The sequence below is a fragment of the Desmodus rotundus genome, chromosome 2 (genome assembly GCF_022682495.2).
Source record: "Desmodus rotundus isolate HL8 chromosome 2, HLdesRot8A.1, whole genome shotgun sequence".
Classification (NCBI taxonomy): domain Eukaryota; kingdom Metazoa; phylum Chordata; class Mammalia; order Chiroptera; family Phyllostomidae; genus Desmodus; species Desmodus rotundus.
Genome location: NC_071388.1, coordinates 17,624,131 through 17,645,470, shown reverse-complemented (window position 1 = coordinate 17,645,470; position 21,340 = coordinate 17,624,131). Strand labels below are relative to the sequence as shown.

General features: G+C 35.8%; 1 protein-coding gene and 1 pseudogene across 2 annotated transcripts in view; one reads left to right on the top strand and one right to left on the bottom strand.

Annotated features, from left to right (window-relative positions):
• TMPRSS15 (transmembrane serine protease 15) overlaps positions 1-21,340 on the bottom strand; it is a 112,232-nt gene that overhangs the window by 83,965 nt on the left and 6,927 nt on the right. For both annotated transcript variants that reach the window (XM_045194895.2, XM_053919370.1), the window contains exons 4-7: positions 15,654-15,805; positions 12,417-12,461; positions 10,823-10,858; positions 2,096-2,227 (exon numbers count right to left, since the gene is read on the bottom strand). In XM_045194895.2, coding sequence (XP_045050830.2) covers positions 2,096-2,227; positions 10,823-10,858; positions 12,417-12,461; positions 15,654-15,805 — 365 coding nt within the window. The remainder of the gene's footprint in view (positions 1-2,095; positions 2,228-10,822; positions 10,859-12,416; positions 12,462-15,653; positions 15,806-21,340) is intronic.
• LOC112308513 (thymosin beta-4-like) lies at positions 16,783-20,034 on the top strand (annotated as a pseudogene).

Genomic DNA, 21,340 nt, shown 5'->3' with positions numbered 1-21,340 from the left:
TAGGTGTGGTTCATTCTCTGATTATTCAATTTACTTTTATATCTCCCACTTAAAATTATTGATCATCATTATACAGACTTAAAGCTATGTGTCTCTCTCTGATATACATTATTATTTTTGAAATATAAGTCAACATCACCTGTATCACCTCATGATGGCACACTTGGATCATATTTTCTCTGAATATGGAAGGTTTTGGAAACTTCCTGAACACCATAGCAAAAAAACATGTTTCTTTCTTCTTCTTTGAATAATTTAGTTACATAAAATAGATTTAAAAATATTCTGTAGCCTGCACTTTCTTCCAATATGCTCTGAGTGCACTTCAAAGTATGTAGTTAAACTTTGAAGGTTTGAATTTTATCCAAGAACATTTGAATTAGATTTCTTAGGAGAAGCCTCTTTAGTTGTTGCCTTTTTTTTTTTTTTCTTGAGTTGGTGCTGGGGAACACACTGACTCCCTTCCTTTTAAAGTATTCAGTAAGTGGATAGGTGATTTTAAAAACTTTGGTTGTCATTGGAACATTCATCTGCAATTAATATCAGGCAAAAAGAGCAAAGTGAGACAAATACTGGAAAAGTGAATTATGGCAAGTAGTAACTATGGCCTTTATACGTTCAGGAACTAATTGTGCTCAGGGTCACTGATAACACTGATGTGAATCACACCAAAACACTTCAGTTCATGCTGCCTGTTTAATTTTTCAAGAACCAATTGTAGGTTGGAATTATTCAAATAGGTCTTTACATTGCTTATCAATCTATCTCTCTACATACTTCAAATACTTATGCCATAATCTTTCATATATATGCTACTCAGCTATAAAATGAAGAAATAAGTCAAAGAGTAAATACATTTAAATCACTTAGAGCCATGTTTGGCATTCAGTAAATACTACTTAAGTGCTAATTCATAATAATAATAACATATTATTATTAACAAATGTCAACATTTATGAATAAAACACAGATGTTTTATTTATGAGACTTTAAGATCTTATTCAAAGTTGGCTTCCATTATTTACAGAACTACAACTCAAGTACACTTTTTGTCTACTTGTTTCTGTGCCAAAAAGCAGATCAAAGCAACAATGAAAATTAAAGCATGGCAATTACTGTGTTAGGGACGGTTAAAATGGGAAACAAAGATTGATATTATGATAGTGAAAACACATGGAAAAAAATCACTCAAATTCACAGTAACTACTTGGGGATAGTTTAATAAGAGATGAAAAAGGACGCCATTCTCTTCCCCCATTTATGGTGGGCATTGTCAACCACAACATCTTTTCTGTTATCAGCACATGACATTCTGTTTAATGAATTAATTTCAATGTTGTATGATAAAGTTTAGGAAAATATTAATGTAGTTTTTTTTAAGGATTTTGTATTACGTTACAATTACGGATATTGTGGTATCTTATTCTCCATCAGTCTCTGGTAACTGAGGGGTGTGTATGTTTGTGCACACAGTGAGGTGCACATATACAGACACGGTCCACACATACATATTCATGGTCTTCATGTGTACGTGGTCTAGGTGTATGTACTGCGGATAAGAAAAGGGGTTTTATGAAAAGCAACCTCACAGGGTGATCTGATCATAAACTCATCACTGCGCAGGTCATGACAGGTACTCACTCCCCAGGCATGTAACTTCTCTAGTAAAAGGCAACTTTGGGCCTTAAGCAAGCCCCTCCATTGTTTCTGGGCATCTAGGTTAACATACCTTTGAAATGCTCCTTTCAGATTGTGCCCTTTTCAGATTCCTCTTTCTAATATGTGACCATCCTTTTAGACCCCTCCTTCTACACAATTGTACAATTCTGTAATCTGATGCCTGGCTTCTTTCTCCCATCTTCACAGAACAATCCTGATGTTCCCTCCTCAATTTCAAACGCATAAAATACACTGCAAACCGTTACTCTCCAGAGCATTTGGGATCTTGCTCCCAGGCATATGTTCGCAGTTTGGCTCAAGCAAACTCTTAAAAACATTCTCCACAGGCTTGGATGTTTCTAACATTGACAGTATATATACATGGTCTATATAAAGTAAGAGGGGAGGGAGAGAGCAGGGAGGGAGCATTACTTACCACAAGTTCTGTTATCTTCATCAGAACCATCTGGACAGTTTAATTCCCCATCACAGAATAAATCAGTTGAGATACATTTTATAGCATCAGCACATGGCCTTGAACCAGGCTGGCACTCCACTGAGACATTTCCTTTAGAAGAAAAGATTGAATTCTTACTGCAGATGAGATTTAATTTCTCACCATATGTATAATGTTTAGATATTTATGTATTTTGTCATTGAGGTTTTTACTTATAGGCATATATTTCATTTTCCACTATCAATATTTGTTTCATGTAATAAATTCACCATCTGTAAAAATTTAGAATTTTACATCTTGAAAAAAGTTTATTCATAGATGTTAAATATGAACATCTACCTTGTTGATTTTAATCTTGATAAATCAATACTGCAGTTTTAACATTTGGCCCCTAATGTTTACACCTCCTAGGATTGTTATATATGTCACATGGGACGATTTATTGGAGTATTTTTCACATCATCTGCATAACTAAGAATCATTTTGTTTACTTATAAACATATTTGAAAATTTTGTGGCTGAAGTCAGGGTTTGCATTCTGAAGAGCAAAATTTGTCAATGAAAGCCATTTTGTGGTAGAATAAAACACTTAAAATGCCCAGCACGTTGCTATATTGAGTAGTGACAAAACCCAATGAACACTTCCTTCAGTATTTGTTTGCTGCTTGGGACAGAGGCTCTGAAGAGTTCTATGCCATAGTCTGATTGGGATCGGATCGATGTGCACCTCTCAGCCTGTCCTGTCCTGCACCCGCTCCTCTTCCATATTCCTACATATAGAGATGCAGCAAGAGACGCATTTTACTTTGAGAAATTAACTTGGAAAATTTAGATGCCATTCTAAAAATGACGTGTTATGCTCACCAGATAAAGACATATGTTTTTATGTTTCAGAGCAATGTGAGAATTTGAATGTTTTTTTTTGTCTATGATCAGAATAACAATGATGAGTTTAAGTTTTTGAAAAATCTTTAAGCTCAATAGCATTTTTTTTTGTTATTGTTCATCTTAAAGACAGCACTGCACTGCCATCTGCTGGGTTTTAAAAATATATTTTATTCTGAAAGTTCTCCTAATGCTCCATGAAATTGATTTGGAAAATTAAAGTGCTTATGTCAATGAATCTACTAAGGTAATACTGAATTTGGAACATTTATGGATAGGGTTGCTGAGTATACATAGAACTAAATTAAACTTTTGTAATAAACTCCAGTTAAAAAGGATACACACATTGAGAAATTCATGGATCACCTAACATCTAAAAATCAAATAGGATAAACATCAGAGCCATTTCCAAATGACAGGATACCCCCATTTAAGACAACAAAAAAAGAATGATAAAAATAATATTGAGTAAACCCAAATGCGTACTATAACCATTGATATCTGCGAGAAAATCACCAAAAGAGTCCCTCATCATTGAGTCCCTGTTCTGTGAAAGGCAGAGTGTCAATAGTATTCCATAAATGCTTGCTAAGTAAATAAACAACAGAAAAGCTTTACTCTGGAAACTCTATGTCTCATTTTAACAGTAGATAATAGAATTCTAAGTATTCAGCATTTGAAAGAACAGATTTTGGGGTATAGCTAGGAAGATGTAAACTTTGCTCTCATGCTTTGCAGGGGAACCTCACTTCTTGATGCTGCACATCTCTCTGTTCATTGCCTATTACACTCTCTAGATCCAGCCTCAAAACCCCAGGGCAAGTAACACCACTTGGGATCCTTTCATGGCATTACTGATCACTCATTCACTCCACAAGTGTTTATTGTCTATTTATTTGTGTCACAAATTTTTAAGGGGATGGAGTCAAAAGGAGGAATAAGACAGAAACTCTAGGCTTATGGGACTTGGAGTTTAGTGAGAGACTGAGTCACTAACTAATTAGGGTTTTTTTTTAGTCAAATAAAATGCCATTTATTAAAAATCTACACTGTTAGCAATTTTACACATAGTATGCCTAACCCTCTCAAAAATTCCTTAAGATGGGCATGTTAAAAAGAATTTTTTAAAAAAAATGTTATTGTTATTCAATTACAGTTGTGTGCCTTTTCTCCCTCACCTCCACCCTCCCTCCTGATTTTGTCCATGTGTCCTTTATAGTAGTTCCTGTAATCTTCTCTCCTCACTGTCCCCTCCCCACTCCCCTCTGGCTATTGTTACATTGTTCTTAACTTCAATGTCTCTGGTTATATTTTGTTTGCTTTTTTCTTCTGTTGATTATGTTCCAGTTAAAGGTGAGATCATATGGTATTTGTCCCTCACTGCCTGGCTTATTTCACTTAGCATAATGCTCTCCAGATCCATCCATGCTGTTGCAAAGGGTATAAGATCCTTCTTTCTCTCTGCTGCATAGAATTCTATTGTGTAAATATACCATAGTTTTTGGATCCACTCATTTGCTGATGGGCACTTAGGTTGCTTCCAGTACTTGCCTATTGTAAATTGTGCTGCTATGAACATTGGGGTGCATAGGTTCTTAACTAATTAGTTTTTAAAGAGATATTTTTAAAAGTGCTATGAGAACAAGGACTAGGCAATTTGTTTCTTTTTGAGGCAGAGATTGTAAACATCTCTACAAAAACTGGGTTTGAAGGATGTCTCAAAACGTACCAGGAAGAGAAGTATATAGAATGCATATGTGGTGTGATGAGAATACATAAATGTATGGTACATGGATGAATCCCAGTTTTCTGGATGATAGGATGTTTGTGAAAGTCGTGCAAGGCAGGAAGTATGGTGCCAAATCCTAGGGGACTTACCTTGTCTTTGTAAAGTGTTAGAAAAATTTTTCTATAGGCAATGACATTGAACATTTTTAGATATATGTGTGATATGACCAGTCCATGTCTCATTAACACGATTCTGGAACCGAATGGAGAATGATATGGAGAGAGGAGACAAGAGAAGCCATTACCTGGTGAAGGTAAAAGCTGATCAGGGTTGGAACTCTCACACTAGCAGAGGACATGGGGCGTGGACTGTTACTATTTTACAAATAAAATCAGTGGGCTTTAGTGGCCAGATGTGCTCCTGAACAAAGGCAGGTAGAGAAGGAGTGCTAAGAATGATACTCACACTTTCAGAGTTAAATTACTAATGGTCATTAGTTACAGTAGTGAGTAAAAGAGGAACAGCTGGTGGGATTAGAAAATAACTCCAGTTTGAAGTATTTTGATTTGAAAGTGGGAATATTAGGAACTCTAGTTTATTTTGTACCATACTTTTCTGGACTCAGCTTTATAAACATTTTCAGCTACCTTGGTCAATGAAGAAAGGAAAGTTCTTCATATTGAAACCAATATGGAAAATATAAATATAATTGTTGTATAAGGGTAGTACATTTTAGGGTTTTATAAGATTGTATTCTTTACCTCTTCTTACATACATGCGTATGACAATAAATCCCAACAAAACCTTTGATTACAACATTAACGGTTACAGAAATTAGTCAGATGCCAGCATTCTAAAAAATGACCTTCCATTCTTAAAACTAGAGTTTTTTGACTTGTGGACTACTTTATTTGCCATTTCATTCCTTAATTTTTGCTCTGTTTTTTCTTTTTTTGTAAGTCTGCATTACACTTCTAAATAGAGAATTTTAGGAAAGGAGTTAAATAATTATATTTTAAGAGAATATTAATTGGTTCTGTTTACTAGAAGTTGATCAAATTGCCTGAATATTAGTTACTGTTATTTTGAGTGAATAAAAGACATGTACATATTTTTATATCTATATGGTATTTACCTTCACAATATTAATTTTCTGGCATATTATGAAAACCCACCAGTAAATTGGTATTAATTGGAGTTTTGCAAATGAAAGTTTTTAATTATACATTTGTATTTGTATCATGAAAGATTCAGTATCAACTCGATGTGATTACTGCAGCATGCTCCAAAGTCACACTGATTTCTAGGGATTTGGGGTGAGGAACCTCCTGTGCTTTCTAGGACAGCCCGTGCTTGGCAAGTGGAGGATGAAAAGACTGAAATCCATTCTTTTCTTTCAAACCCATTATAATAAATGTTACATGCAAGGCAACAATTTGAAAATCATATTTGGGAAATCTTAGACTTTTATTTTCCTAGTTATTTAAGCAGGAGTAATAATGCTTAGCAGCCAAAGCTGTTTGAGACAAATTAAGCCCAAGAGCCTTATAGCTTAGTTGGTAGTGGAAGTAGAATCTGAACCCGAGAATGCCTGCCTTCACAGACCAACTTCATTTTACCACACTGTATTGGAAAAATAGATTTCACCTTACAGAAATTCTCATCTACTTTGATAGAACAAATTTAATTTTTTTAGCAAGACTACGAATGGTCGATCCAAATGAAATTACAGTGGAAAGATACTTTAACAGCTCTGATATCGTGTGCATAGAAATGTCTTGAGTGTTTAGCAGTATATACGTGTTCTCTTAAATGCAGAGGAAAAAATAACACAAAGTCATAACGCATTTGGGGTCAGGAAAAGTCCCTCTGTTATAGTCCTGGGGCAATTCAATCTAGGAGCATAATTCTACACTATCTTAGCTTTTCTTTACCCAAATTTATGTGCTTCATTAAATCAGACAATTATTTTTCCTCAATCCCCCATCACTTCCACGTAGTGGAATGATAGCGAGATTGCATCCTGTATGAGACTGAAAAAGCCCATAATAGTCAGACTTTGTTTTTCTGCAATTCTTGCCTACACAGTAAGTAACGAAAGACTAGAGCAAGCTGTATGCTACAAACCCTTCAAGCATCTGAACAACTGCCCAAAACAACCCCTCTAGGCGCTCTCTAGCAGCCAAGAAATCAGTGCAATGCAACTTTGGTTCTCATCTCTCTCCTATAGTGTTCCAAATGGGTGAGTAAAACTTTATGATAATTGACAACAAAGGCAGTTTAACAATAGAACATAATCCTCGTGGACTTTGTACCCATTCTCATACCAAAATTTTCTTTGGCAGAACTTATAATAGTATTAATTCCAGGTATATGATGCATGCATTTGCTGATTTTTCTCAAACTCTGTCTTTCAGGCATGTAAAAATGAGAATAAACTTAACATCCTTGAACAGCATATTCATAATAAATTATGGCTTGGAAACTGGTTCTCAAGTTTAATTGCCTTGTTCTCCGCTATAAATCTATAATATCTTGCCGGATGAGAGAAGTAAATAGGACAGATGATTTGAAACTCATGGATTCAGTAAAAGAGGGAATATGATATTTTGCCACCTACTTACCTTATTATAATTCTTTGAGGATTGATTAAGGTAATTCAATAGTCTCCAATAACAGGAAACTTCAGAAAAAGAGGTTTTTTTTTTTGTCAAATAAATGATTAGATTAAAATGAGCACTACTGAGTACAATCATTTTGTTTTTTAACCTTAATTTAGTTTTAGAGTATTCTTAAAAAAACCAAAATGTATCCAACTGCATTTTTTCCTAAGTCAGAATGGGGAAGAGAGAAGGGATATAATATTGGTTGTGTTTTTGCTAGGCATAAATTGGGACAATACTGTAGTATCTGTATTATCTCTCTTAATACTTATGACCACTCTCTAAGGTATAGATCTTAATTATCTTTCAGACAATAAATATAAAGTTTAAAATGACTAGGTAGCTTGCCAAACACCACATGGAGAGAAACTGGTGAAATTAGTTCATGGTGGGTTCACCGTGCCTTTTCAATGATGGAGGATTGTGTGTTACTTTGTGGTTTCATTCTGTGTATCAACTGCTTAAAATGTGAAAGCTAAGACTGAATGTATGCTGATCTCATTCCTACAGTGTCCTTGTAAGAAAAGAGATTTCTGCCTCTCCTCAGGAAAGAAAAGCAGGGGAGGAATATTACCCTACGTTCTCCGTTCCCCATTCATTTTTCCTTTGGCTGGAGGGTATCGGATATGTTGTTCAGCCACTTTTTACATTTTTGATGGGTATATCTTCAGCTTAGTAAGGGGGGCAAACTTAAGTCCAAAGATTTCTTGCTTTGACATTGATTTTTTTCTCCCTGAGTTTTCCCACATATTTCTCTCAGGACATTTTATACACCTAAGGGGTCCTCAGTGGGCTATATGTCTCACTCAGTGGACTGATGCACAGAGAAATAGAAAACAGCACTAATTTGGATACTTGTTGCTGACTTTCAGGTTTTGAAAATAAATTAATCAAAATATATTCAGATTATTTTTTCAGTTTACTTTTAGGCTAAACAAATTAGCCATTATCAATCCTAAAATCATTTTTTTGAAGGGTGATTTTAGATGTCATAGTCTTCCACGTTGGATAAGGGATGACGGGCTGAAGAGTAGTTTTAATTTTCCACACATTGCAGCTATATGAATAACAACTAAATACAACACCGGGCAGGCTTATCCCACCATAGAAGATCTCTAGGGGTTTGGAGGTGTGATGGTTTGTTTCATAAAGTATTTTAATAATTCACGTATTTGCTTTTCAAACATCACATGAAGTCTTTTATACAAGAATTATTCAGTCTTACCCAGAAGGGTATTTACATAGAAATGTCCTCTCCTTTTATGTATGTAACAATTGATATAAATTTGAATAACACAAAAATGGTACTATTATTTTAAGAGCTGAAGATCTAGGCAACATTGCCTGACAGAATGTACCTGAAGAGATTAGGGTAACACGCAGGCGATTCAACATGGCAGTTCAGTTAGGACCAGAGAGGCCCTTTAGTTAACCAGCAGGTAGATGAAAGAACAGTAATTACTAGAAATCAGGATAATTACTAGAAATCCAGATAAAATGTCACATCAAAATTACATACCAGGAATTGGCACAAGGTAGGCATTTAATGGAAAATTGTTGAATGAATAAATCCAAGGCTACTTTGGTAGTGGTTTGGCACCCAGTGAAACAGGGTGCAGCCAAGAGGAGGGCCCCAAATAGGGATTTGTAATGAGGTCCAGAACTCAAGGTGTCCAGGAAATAGTAGAAAAAAATGTATAGGTTGTCCTCACCCCTACAAGCCTGAGCTGGGGAAAGGGACACATGGAGCAGGGCCATACAGAGCTATTTTGTACAGCAACAGCTTTGTAGCTTGCCCCTGGCATGGTCATTTAACATATCTATAACCTTTAACTGGTTTCATAGATATGTTAAATAGTTGTGGCTGTGCTTTGAGCCAGGGGGATGGGAGTGACTTCTACCCAAGATGTAACTGGGAAGCAACTTCCCCTGGTTACAGCACCTGCGGGAGAGCTTGGAGAAGATTGGCTCCATGCCATGGGGCCACACCTGCCCAGACTTACTATGGCAGCCCAGTAAAGCTGGAAGAATAGGGAATGCTGGCAGGTGTAAGTGATTGTAGGAGGAGTTGGAAATGGGGCTGCAGAGGAAGACTGGCTGGGATTTAAACCTAGGCGCTGCAGCCATAGAGGGAGAAGACCATGTGGTTTTGGAGGAGAGGAAGGAGGACCATGTGGTTTTGGGGTGCTCCTTTTTGCCACATGGCTTAGACAGCAGGAGAGACTTTGCCGGGAAGAAAAGGGGAGAAAGGACTCTTGCTGGTGGGCCATAGAAGGTGCCACATGGCTCTGGATTAACTGGAGATTGCAGCAGCCACATAGCTGATGGTGCTGGGAGCCTGAATCACAGACTTCTACTTGTTTTCCTGAGATGCGGTACCCCCGACTGGGCAGAGGGAGAGGGAAGGACTATCCATCTGTGGGTATTCTAGAGGACTTTAGTATCTTAATGAAGACAATAAGTCATTACTCCAAGTCTGTGTAACTTTTAAATAAATAATTGCTTTCCTTTTCACCAGTCTCTGGCATTGAGAGACATCTTTCCTCTGGCGGCGGGCATTTCCAACCTAGTAGGTGTGTGTGTGTGTGTTGGGGGGAACCTCCAGAGACAAAAAGGGCGGATCCCTTCTGTAATAATATATTGTGAACCACCCCCCACCTGTTCTGTAACACAAGTACTGGTGTCAAGAGGTGTGAAAATACATTTAAAAATCTCGTTTTAAATAAAGTCAGAAAGCCCTGCAGGGGGAGCTCTCACATACACACAACCATTCACTGGATCCTGCAGATTTTAGCAGAAGAAACTTTCTCCTTGCTTAGCTAGCAACAGGTCCAGCCAAATATAAACTACCATGACTCAACCAATAGGAAGTCACTACACTTCAAATTCCTGTGTCTTTCAATGGCATCTTGTTTTTCACAGCCCCTCTCAACTCCCCCTTTTTATCTAAAAAGTAACACTCTCTTAGTTTTTCTGCAGCTTTCATGTCCCTATTTGCAATTCCTCCAGCAATTCCAGAGTCAACCCATTTTGTGTAAAATAACTGGCTGTTTTATTTTTAAAGTGAACAGAGAAGAGTGCAAGCATGCCCAACTTGCATGCAGAGAGAATAATCAAAGACAAAATCCGTCACACCTGATGAAACCTACATTTTGATCCCAGACTCTGATAGCATTCTTAGCCACAGATAAGAAGCACAGTTGCAACAGAGGACTGGAGTGAGGCCAGATAATCCAGGCATTAGCTCACAAGGTACTGTTAACTTCTGGTGAAATCTTAAGCTAAAACCACAAACCTTTAAGCTCTAATTTTCTTATCTACAAAGTAGGGGTAATATTAACTGCTGTGTTGTGAGAGAGTTCTCAGGAGCCTGAAATGAAACATTAGTGAAAACTTTTTTGAAATGAAAGAAATAATATGAAAACTGACCTGGGGTTGTCAGAGGACTCTTGGTTGTTAACTTGCCTGTAAAAATAAATGACATTGAAACAACTATTACATTTTAAAGTTATTATTAGGAATTTACTGTATATTCTTCCCATTTAACATTTAACTTGACATTTTTTGAAGTTACTGTGACTTATTAGTATCTATCAACTTAAGTATCTATCATTTGTATCTGGATCTAAAAATAAATATTTTGTTTTCATTGATCCTTAGATTTATAGAGGAGAGGTTTTAGAACTTTTAAGTCATATTTTTTAAGGACAGAATGTGATGTTTTTTAGTCATCAAAAATAACTAAGCATAGGATTCATTAATTTTGTAGTAGTGGCTGTAGACTTAAATGTTCTGGGTTAATCTGATGTTATTTGAAAAAGAAGCTTGGAATATATATATGACCACAAGCTTTGGAGTCCAGAGGAATTACTTTTAATTCCTGAGTTTGACACTTAATAGCTGTGTGACTCTTTTAAGAAGAAAAAATATTACCTCTCTACATGATTATTTTGAGAATTAAATAAAATAATGTTTGTAAAATATAGTACCTGGCCAAAGTAGATACTTTTTTAAAAAACAGAGATTACAGTTTTATAAAAATAGTCATAATTATAGAGAATCCAAAAAGTAATAAATATCTTTATGGTTTTATAGCAAGTTTCCTTTAAAAATCATTTATATATAATTTTGATATTTGGGATAACTTCTGAAAAAATCAGAAAAGTTGTATTATTCGTGATTTATGAGAAACAGATTTTCAGAGTGGTAAACACTCATGCTCAGTGATTCTGGTAGTTGGCAGAGTCAGGGTTAATGTTTATATCAATGACTTCCATTCAAATGATTTTTCTATAAAAGGATAATTTTACATTTTAAGATAAGACAGTTAATTCTAAAGTCACTGGTAGTTTCCCGAAGCACACTCTTTTGATAGTGCTGTGATCTTGGTAAAACAAAGTGAAGTTCTCCATGTAAGGGGCAGTAATGTCCAACTGTGGTGTGAAAGACGAGGCAAAGAAAATGCTGGAAAAAAGCAGAGTTTACCTGAAGCCTTAGATTCTCCTTTGCAAAGAGTGCAATACATTTTGAAACTTTCTTTCCCTCATTCCTAGTGACCTCATAAATGCTGTGGTTTCATCTCTAAGGCTATATGATCGGAGTCTTATTTTGGGGTCACACAAACACACTTTTCATTTTAAAAATCATTTATATACACATTGGGCATTTGGGATGACCTGAAATATTCAGAAAATTGCATTATTTATGATTCATGAGAAACAGAATTTCACAGGGGTAAAGAGACATGATCAGTGACTCACACACACTCACATCCATACATGTATACATATGTCTATAGAGCTTAAAATATGAAATTAGAAATGCCTATCCCTGGCAGACACAAGTAGGCTTTATGAGCTCTGCAATATTATGAACTACATCATTTCTTACCAAATGCATGCTTCTTACATTTTAATATAAGAAGTAAATGTCTCAGAAAGAGCTACTGAAAACAACGAATCCCTCCCCAATGTCATGGAGTTTGATGGTCACTGCCTTAGTTTGTACATGTCACAGCACTGACCTGAAGTTGTCGCAGGGCTCACCGTAGGGAAAGTCTCCAAAGATTCTACAATAAAATAAAGTTAATTTGAAGCTTGCCTGTATAATATACATATAGTATAAAAAATGAATGCAGTTGGAATATTCATTCAAAGGGCATCTGATCCTTTGGAGTTCCTGTTTTATCTCATGCTAAATGTTCTGATTATTATTTGATGGTGATCCATTTGATTAATTTCCAAAATCTGTATATTCTTTCTATTAAGTTTGCCCATGAAAAAGTTTGCTTTATCTTCATCATTTAATAAAATATATATTTATTCATTGTAGAATAATTTATATGTGAGATAGGTAATATGCCATTAGACGCCAGATCTTCTTAGACCTAGGACCCATGATGTTGCATTGAAACACATGGAAGACATCAAAACATTCTTGCACATAATATCTGCTAGAAGCTCTGTGCTGCCTCAGTGTAAAGTGCTTTTCACATTAAAAAATCTAGCTTTTTTCTTCACCTTTTAACTTGTATAATAATTTAAAATTTTTTTTCACATGACAAAACTATGACAACTATGTAGGATGCAAAGGAAACCAAAGTATGATTTACAACAATCGTCATCCAACCCTGACTGGTGTGGCTCAGTGGATTGAGAGTAGGCCTGCAAATTGAAAGGTTGCTGGTTCAATTCCCAGTTAGGACACTTGCCTGGGTTGCCGGCCAGGTCCCCAGTTGGGGGTGTTCAAGAGGCAACCAATCAATGTATCTCTCACACATTGCTGTTTCTCTCCATCTCTTTCTCCCTTCTTTCCCCTCTCTCAAAAAACAAATAAATAAATAAAGTCTAAGGAAAAATAAGTAAATTAAAACTCTCATCCAGTGCATTTGTTTTTATTCAAAACTATATTTACTGTAAGTGCATTAAGAGGTGGGTTCTTTTCTAACCAGGCTGTTTATTACAGTATTTCTTCATTTTGCATTGTCTGGTTTCTACAAGATCTATAGCAAAGTTTCATAAATGATATATGGTAGTTTTTTTATTTTATTTTTTAAATTTTTATTGTTATTCAGTTACAGTTGTATGCCGTTTCTCCCCATCCCTCCACCCCACCCCAGCTGAACCCACCTCCCTCCCCCACCTCCACTTTCCCCCTTGATTTTGTCCATGTGTCCTTTATAGTAGTTCCCGTAATCCCCTCTTCCCACTGTCCCCTCCCCACTCCCCCCTAGCTATTGTTAGATTGTTCTTAACTTCAATGTCTCTGGTTGTATTTTGTTTGCTTTTTTCTTCTATTGATTATGTTGATATATGGTAGATTTTTGATGAAGAAGATACCAAGGTTTATGCCATATTCTCACAAAGAAGATATTTTCATTTTATTATATTTAATTATACAATATGGTATGTAAAATCCACAGTATTTGTGAAATTCTCAACCAATTGTAAATGTAATAAATTTGAAAATTCACATGATAGAAGTGAATATTAAATTTAAATATCTAAAATTAAATTTGGTATCATGTTTATAAAAACATTTTAACATAATTCCATTAATTAATATAGCTTCAAAAGCATATTCTTGAGGTGATGTTGTAATATAGTTGATTGCATTCATGGTAATTATTCTAAGTTAATGAAAAGGATGTAGTTTTAATGAATAAATAAATATTTTTAAAAACCACAAACTTTCTTCCCTCAAAGAGCCAACTGTAAGGAGTCATGAAAGTAAGTTTTAGCACATCTGTCAATTCATTGGCCATAATGGACCCACAGAAATTGATGCACATTCAAAGAAAAATAGCCAGAAATCAATTTTCCAGACGAAAATTGACTATTGAAAGAAATCAGTCAATATTTTTCAAACTCTAATGTAATGGTTAAGAACATAGATATCAGGGTCTGATTGCCTGGGTCAGAAACCTTGATCCAACTCTAAATAGCTCTGTGATTTAAGGCAATTTACCAAAATTATCTGTATTTGGTTTCTCTGAAAAGTGGGGGTGGTAGAGACATCATGTAATAGGATCGATGCAAGGAGTAACTGTGTTGATAGGTAACACATCTGTTGTAGCTAACAGTAGTTCGCAGTAGTTTTTAATGTGTCTGAATGAGACAATGATCTAAATAGTCTCTGCTCTGGCAGCTGAGTGGAGGGTACCAAATCATCAGCAGAGGAGACACTAAGAACATTAACTGTCTTCTCATTGAAAAGGTACCACAGGATATAGCAGGAGACTTAAAAGAAAACTCTGTTTGATGAACCAATGTTGTAAAGGAAAGCAGGGTTCATGATTTCATATCTGCTATTGCAAAATTGAAACAAAACAAAACAAAATGAAAAATTCTGCATTTTTAAAATATTTGATTCAGAGGCAAACCTATATTGACTGATCTATTCTGTAGTAAAATTGTATTTTAACTGACATTAAATTATTTTGGAGTTTGCCTTTGTTCTACATGATGTGGATATTTGTATGATGATTAACTTTCTAACATCCCCAAATATCTAAATTCCAAAACATAATTGGCACCAAGGTTTACACATAAGGGATAAGGAAAATGATTATTGTTTTAAACCAAAATAAATGCACAGCATAATGTTTGTTGAATTGAATGGGGGATACCTAGAATGAAAAATTTAGGATAAGCATCGATAGGCATAGAGTCCACTGTTATTTTGATCCCTGATACTTCTTCACCTTTGACTTATTATCTTAAAATTATTTTTCATTTTGAAAATAAAGTTATCTTAATATATAAATAAGTAACCAGGATGAATCAAACCATTGACCCTTCCTTTTCCTTTCTCTCTTTCTTTTAAGTTCTCAATTAGAGATCGGATTTGCCACTTGACTTTGTAATCCAATAATGTCTGTGACTCAGAAATGAATGAGTGTGACTTCCTGACGGAGGGTTTCTGGAAAGTTAGGCTGTGCTGGACTGATGCCAAGAATGTGGTAAGATCCACAAACATTTATACATGTCAATGTTTTTAAAACCTTTTTGATCTTTGATATTTTATAAAGAGTTATAAAAGTTTTTATAATATAAAAGTTATATTTTATAACTTTTCCTCACTGATATATTTCTTCAAATATGGTTTCTATGTATTTCACATTTCTCAGGTAAATGTGTTACCTCAAGCAAGAAGACATGTTTCTGAAGCCAAGGGTGATCCCATTGCTTCCTAGTATATCGCTAGAATTTTAATTTCATAGCTTAATGATTCAAAGAAATCAAATAATGTTCACAGATACCTGTGATATCAATGCTGTTCAAATCAATATGGAAATTGACCAGTTGACTAGATTTATTTGCTTCAATGCCTTGAATCAGTTCTTCTTTTACATTTTCATTTGATACCCACTGGGCAAAGAAAAGGTCAAATATGACTATAATGCTTCCATTTCTGTAAAGCAAAAGATGACATAAGAAGAGAAAGTCAGACTCCTTCCAGTGATTTGGGCTCAATTCAAGTAAGATGCCTTTGGAATTCTCTACAGTTATCACCTTGTTAATCCCCACTACACCTGTGCCGGGTAGATAATATCAAATGTTATCTTTATTTTACAGGTGGAAGAAAAGGAATTAAAAGACTAAATGTATTTTTCAAGAATACAAAGACAGATCCAGAATTGGAATCTGAGTTTTCTGAGTTCCACATTAACAGGAAAATTTTCAGTCCAGGCTGTTTCCCAGAGTTACTTGTGTCAATTTAAACCAAATCAAGAGGTTTCATGACATTTACTTTCATTTTACTGTTTGAAGGAATCGAGAGTGTGGATTTGTAATTTCTCACACATGATTTCTAAGTAGAGAAAAGCCTAAGGTAGTTTTACTGATTTCAGAGAAATATTTTCTGAATAGTTTATGAACACCTGATAGCAACCTTATGGCAACTAATTAGTATCTACATTTTTCTCTATTCTTAATTTAAAAATATCTAAAAAAAAAGGGATGGAAAGAAGATAAGCATATCTGGGTTACTGGGGATTTACAGGACGTGCATTCTATCGTCAAGGGTCAGGCTTCTCTCGCCAACATCATCTCAAACCATAACATTACAGTTCAACTATATAGCCCAAGTCATCTCCCTTTTTACTTTATTTCCTGCTCTAGCATGCATTTAAATTGCTGTAGCACGCATTTAAAAAGTTTTATTCACTGATTATTTGTTTCAAGTTTAAGGAAACTTAAAAATGAATACATTTTTGGCCCAGTAGAGATTCGTGAGTGATTTTTTCTCTCCTGCCTGTCTTTCTTTTTCCCTCATGCTATGCTTTCATGATATAGCCACTGGGGAGACAAACTTTAGGTCTGATCTTCATTCTGCAGCCCTCAGTAAACTGGGGGTACTCAGGCTATACTTAGATCCTTAACAGCTAGATGAGGGAGAACCAAATTTTGCATGGTATGTTAGCTAGTTCCAAAATTTAGGCAGTTACACTTATATCCTTATGATGTCTGTAAGTTAAGGATCTTTTTGAAGGATTTTGTCAACTCTGGAAGAGCTCTTTGTCTATCTGCCCATATATCTATCTTGATAGAACTTAGAATAAATGGTATTGCATTTTTGCTTCCATGACTATGTACAAGATCAAAATGTTTCTGAAAGATCATAGGAGAGCAACATCTGAACTTGGTAGTATATTCCTTCCTACTGTCTGTGCTGCTATTCTGGTTCACAGTTTGGCAGCGGTGATTCCTTCCTCTGTTGTTGGATTTTCATTTTTTGAAGTAAACAGGATACTCTGATACAATAATTATACATATCACCTCTATTTAAAAAATTAAAAAATTTATAATGTTTAACTTTCCAATTATTTGTTTAAATCACAGTAACCACATCTTGCATGTGGCAAGGTTCCTTAGTGACTGTTTAGTTCAGTGTTCCCCGAACTCACCTGTATATGGATGGAATCACACACTGTCTTTGAAAAGCATACATTTTGTCACAGACACTGTTTTTATCTACCTTTCCACACTTAATTCCATGCTGGCCAATCTCTAATTTTATTTGAGAGTAACTCTCCATTTCCTCGCAAATGGTGATGATTTCTCCAACCCTTTCTTGCTCAATAATAGTTTTATTCATGGGCATATGAGCAGACCCTGGTGAATGGACTGTGAGGGAGCAATGATGGGAACTTCTTGGAAACCTCTTTCACATCTTATGAAATAATGGTTTGGAGGGCATTACTGGTCTTAGTTGTTGAACATTAGTATGTCTGTTATGTGACTGCTTGAACTTCCACATCCATCTTGGTCCCATGGGACAAACTTGGGCTGACAAACAAAATGCAGCAAATGAGAAAGGAAAGCACCCACAGTATTGACCATGTCACTGTTATTGTAAGAGTGAGTTAGCCTCTGGCAAAACCTTCAAGTTTCCTGTGATGTCGGATGATAAACACTTATTGTTTAAGGCACTTTTAGTTATATGCTTTGTTAATTGCAATTGAATCCTAACTGACATACAACTCTCAGGCTTCCTCACATATTTATTTAAACAGAAGCTTGGAAAAGGGGTATTACTCTATTTTTGCATCTGATGTTGGCCAAATTGTCATTTTCGCCATAAGGAGATTGAGGCTCAGAGTAATGTGTTACCATAACTTTGCCTAGGATTTTACAGCAAATTAGTTTCAGAGATAGGAATGAAATCCAGGGGTAGATGTCTCCCAGATGTGATTTTTACACAGCAGTTCTCATCCCCCACTCTCAACACCATCTCTGTCAATACTATTATGAACTATGTGTTAGGGAAAGACTATACACCACATTTACCTGGATGCACATTTTTGATTATCTTGCATTGTTGCCAGAAATTCACTACCAAATAGATTGGGATAATACGTACTTCTATTTTGGAGGGAGAAGTGAGGGATAGATATTTTATAACCTCCCTACTTTCAAAGGGTAGAATCTTCCCTCCTCTCTCTGCTTCCCTCTCCCTAGTCCCTTTCCTCCTCTCCTTTTCCTTCTTCTTCTGTCTCCTTACTCACCCTCACCCCTCAAATAGTTAAATGGACAGGATTAAATATGGTTAAAGTTCTACTTTTGACTAAACCCGAGTGGTCTCTATGTAATTTTCACTCTTGAATTTGACTAAGCAATTGCTTTTAGTTTTCTAAGGAAGTAAAAGACGTAAGATATGTTTTGGTAGAGAAAGTACAAATCTGGAATTTTCTCTCACTGAGTTGAAAGTAACTGGATTAGTTCATCCTCAGGCATAACACATCTTTGTATGAAAGATGTATTTTCTTACTTCTGAATTATACATTGCATTTAATAATTTGTACTTTGCAAGGACAGGAGTTACAGGTCCTATATTCACATATAGCTGTATTCTTTAAAATGTGTTTTATTATTCATTGTAAGTATTGAGATAAAAGAGATATATATTAGAAACCCGAAAAACCATATTAACCATTTGTGTTTCACCTAATAAGAATGCTAAAGCTGTTATTTTAGTAGTTCAGTATTGATCTCTATATCACTGCTCTGAGATTGATTTTATTTATTAAGGTGAATAGCCATTTTCATTTCAAAGTATTTGTTCCAGTGGAATATCTGAGTTTTTAAAAAATCCAATAAATCCTATCAATGTATAGAGAGCCTGAGTGCAATAAATCAAAATGGTTCTTATCTCTTATTTCCTTTAATGACATCAATAACCTCTAGGGTTGCTGAATAAACAAAAGTCTTTTCTTTACCAACTTGGTGACTCATCTGAGGTCAAAGGGCAGACTGAGTTACATATCACCACAGAGAATGAACCGCACTTTCTGAAAAGAATCCGCTGCTAAATTCGCTCCCAGTCAAAGCACGTGCCAAACAGCAGAGGAACAGAGAGTGCTCCCGGGCGGGAAGGGGAGGGGGGGCAACTGTTTGTTTGACCTGCAGAGTGTCTACACTCACACACACACACTCACACACACACACACTTTAACAAGGGGCAGGAGTTGACTTAAAGTCACAAAAGATAGGTTAACGACCGAGTGTTCCCTAGGGCTGTAATTCCACAACATACACATGCATGTAGTGTGTGTTTAATTAAAATCAGTAACAAAAAGAAAATAGGCATTTTAAGTATTTTTAGATGCATTTTTCACAGTTAGTGTGGACACTGTTAGTTGAGACCTCAGTTATTTGTTTCTTGATTTTACCAATTAGAGTTTAAAATGAAAAAAAAAAAAAGGTAATAGAGGCGGTCACTGAGCAGATTGGACTCCTGTCGTTCCTGCACCTCCCTGGGCTTCCTCAGCAACCTTGTCTGATAAACCCGATATGGCCGAGATTGAGAAATTCGGTAAATCGAAATTGAAGAAGATAGAAATGCAAGAGAAAATCCACTGCCTTCCAAAGAAACGATTGAACAGGAGAAGCAAGCTGGCAAATCGTAATGAGGCCCGCACCGCCAATACGCACTGTACATTCCACAAGCATTGCCTTCTTGTTTTACTTCTTTTAGCTGTTTAACTTTGTAAGCCGCAAAGAGGTTGGATCAGTTTAAATGACTGTGCTGCCCCCTTTTCACATCAGAACTACTGACAACGAAGGCCGCACCTGCCTCTCCCACCTGCCTCTCTGGCTGGTGGGGAAGGAAAAGAGCTTGCATGTCAGTGAAGGGGGAAGCTGGGTGGGACGGCAGGGAAATCTAGAGTCAAACCAAGCTGGTCCACGGTGTCCTGCAGGCTGTAAAGTGTAGTTTAATCAGAGTGACGTTTTTTTGTTAAAATTATTTTAACCAATGTAATGCTCAATTTTTTAATATGCAACTAAAGTTTTCAAACCTGAAAATAAAAGGATATAAAGCTAATGAAGAGTCTGCCACCTTTATCCTGAGTGAAATATGCCATTTTATATGTGCTTATTTAAAGGAAATGTAAATGTTTGCCTGTTACTCTCTTTCTTGCTTCTGAATTTCTTTTCCAGTCTCCCAAAGTACCAACGTGCAATTTATCTTACAGATATTTGTATAAAATTCCTTTGCATCTTTCAAAAACTCACTTCTCATTGAAAAGTAGTTCAGATACAACTAGGAGAAGTGTTTCTACCCCAATGACATATATTCTTTGAGAATAATTATAAAATATGTATCAAGGCTTAGGGAATATATTGGTCTCCTAGGTAGCTATAAAGAAAAGGAGAAAAAATTCCTCAACTGAAATAATTTACAGTTTCAAATACAGTGATTTTAACATCCAGAGAAAGAAAAGATTATTTACTAAATATTAAAGAACATGCTGGGATTTTGATAAACTATCAGGCCAAGGTATAAAAGTCTACATTCAGCAAATATTCTCTATAAGTAAAAATAAAGTTATCTAGCATATTATAATATGTGAACATGAGAAGTCCCATTAGGAAAACTATCCCAATAAACTGCAATGAATATTGTGCCTTGTAGAGATTTCAATGGGCAAAACCCAGTGAGGAGAGACTGGTACCTGATATAGCCCTCCTCAAAGAGCATTAACACCTTAGAGATATAATTCTGAATTGGTGCTTTCATGCGGAGCTCCATACTCAGTCCTCTATAAAACTGAAAACGAGAAGTCAGTTCCCTTCACTTCAAAGCAGACAAATAGCTTAAAGTTAAATAACATCTTGCATGCATGGTTTTACCTTCACAGAATAAATATCGAATAAATATTTTAAAAATAGCACTTTGAGAAAGATGTTAACCTTTTCCACACATCTCCTTCTAGTCCTGATATTGGGCCAATAAAAGGGGTTATTATCAGGGGTAAAAACAGGAGTAGACACCTCTGAATTGCAGGTAGGTAGGGAGACAGTAGGTGGGGCTATACGGGGCTGCGTGTGTACTGGGCTAAGGTGTCATGAAAGCACAATGAAATAAAGAATGAAGAGTGTAGATAGATAAGTGAGAAAGAAGAAGAGAAAAGAGAAAGAATGAATGAATGACAGAGAGAGAGAG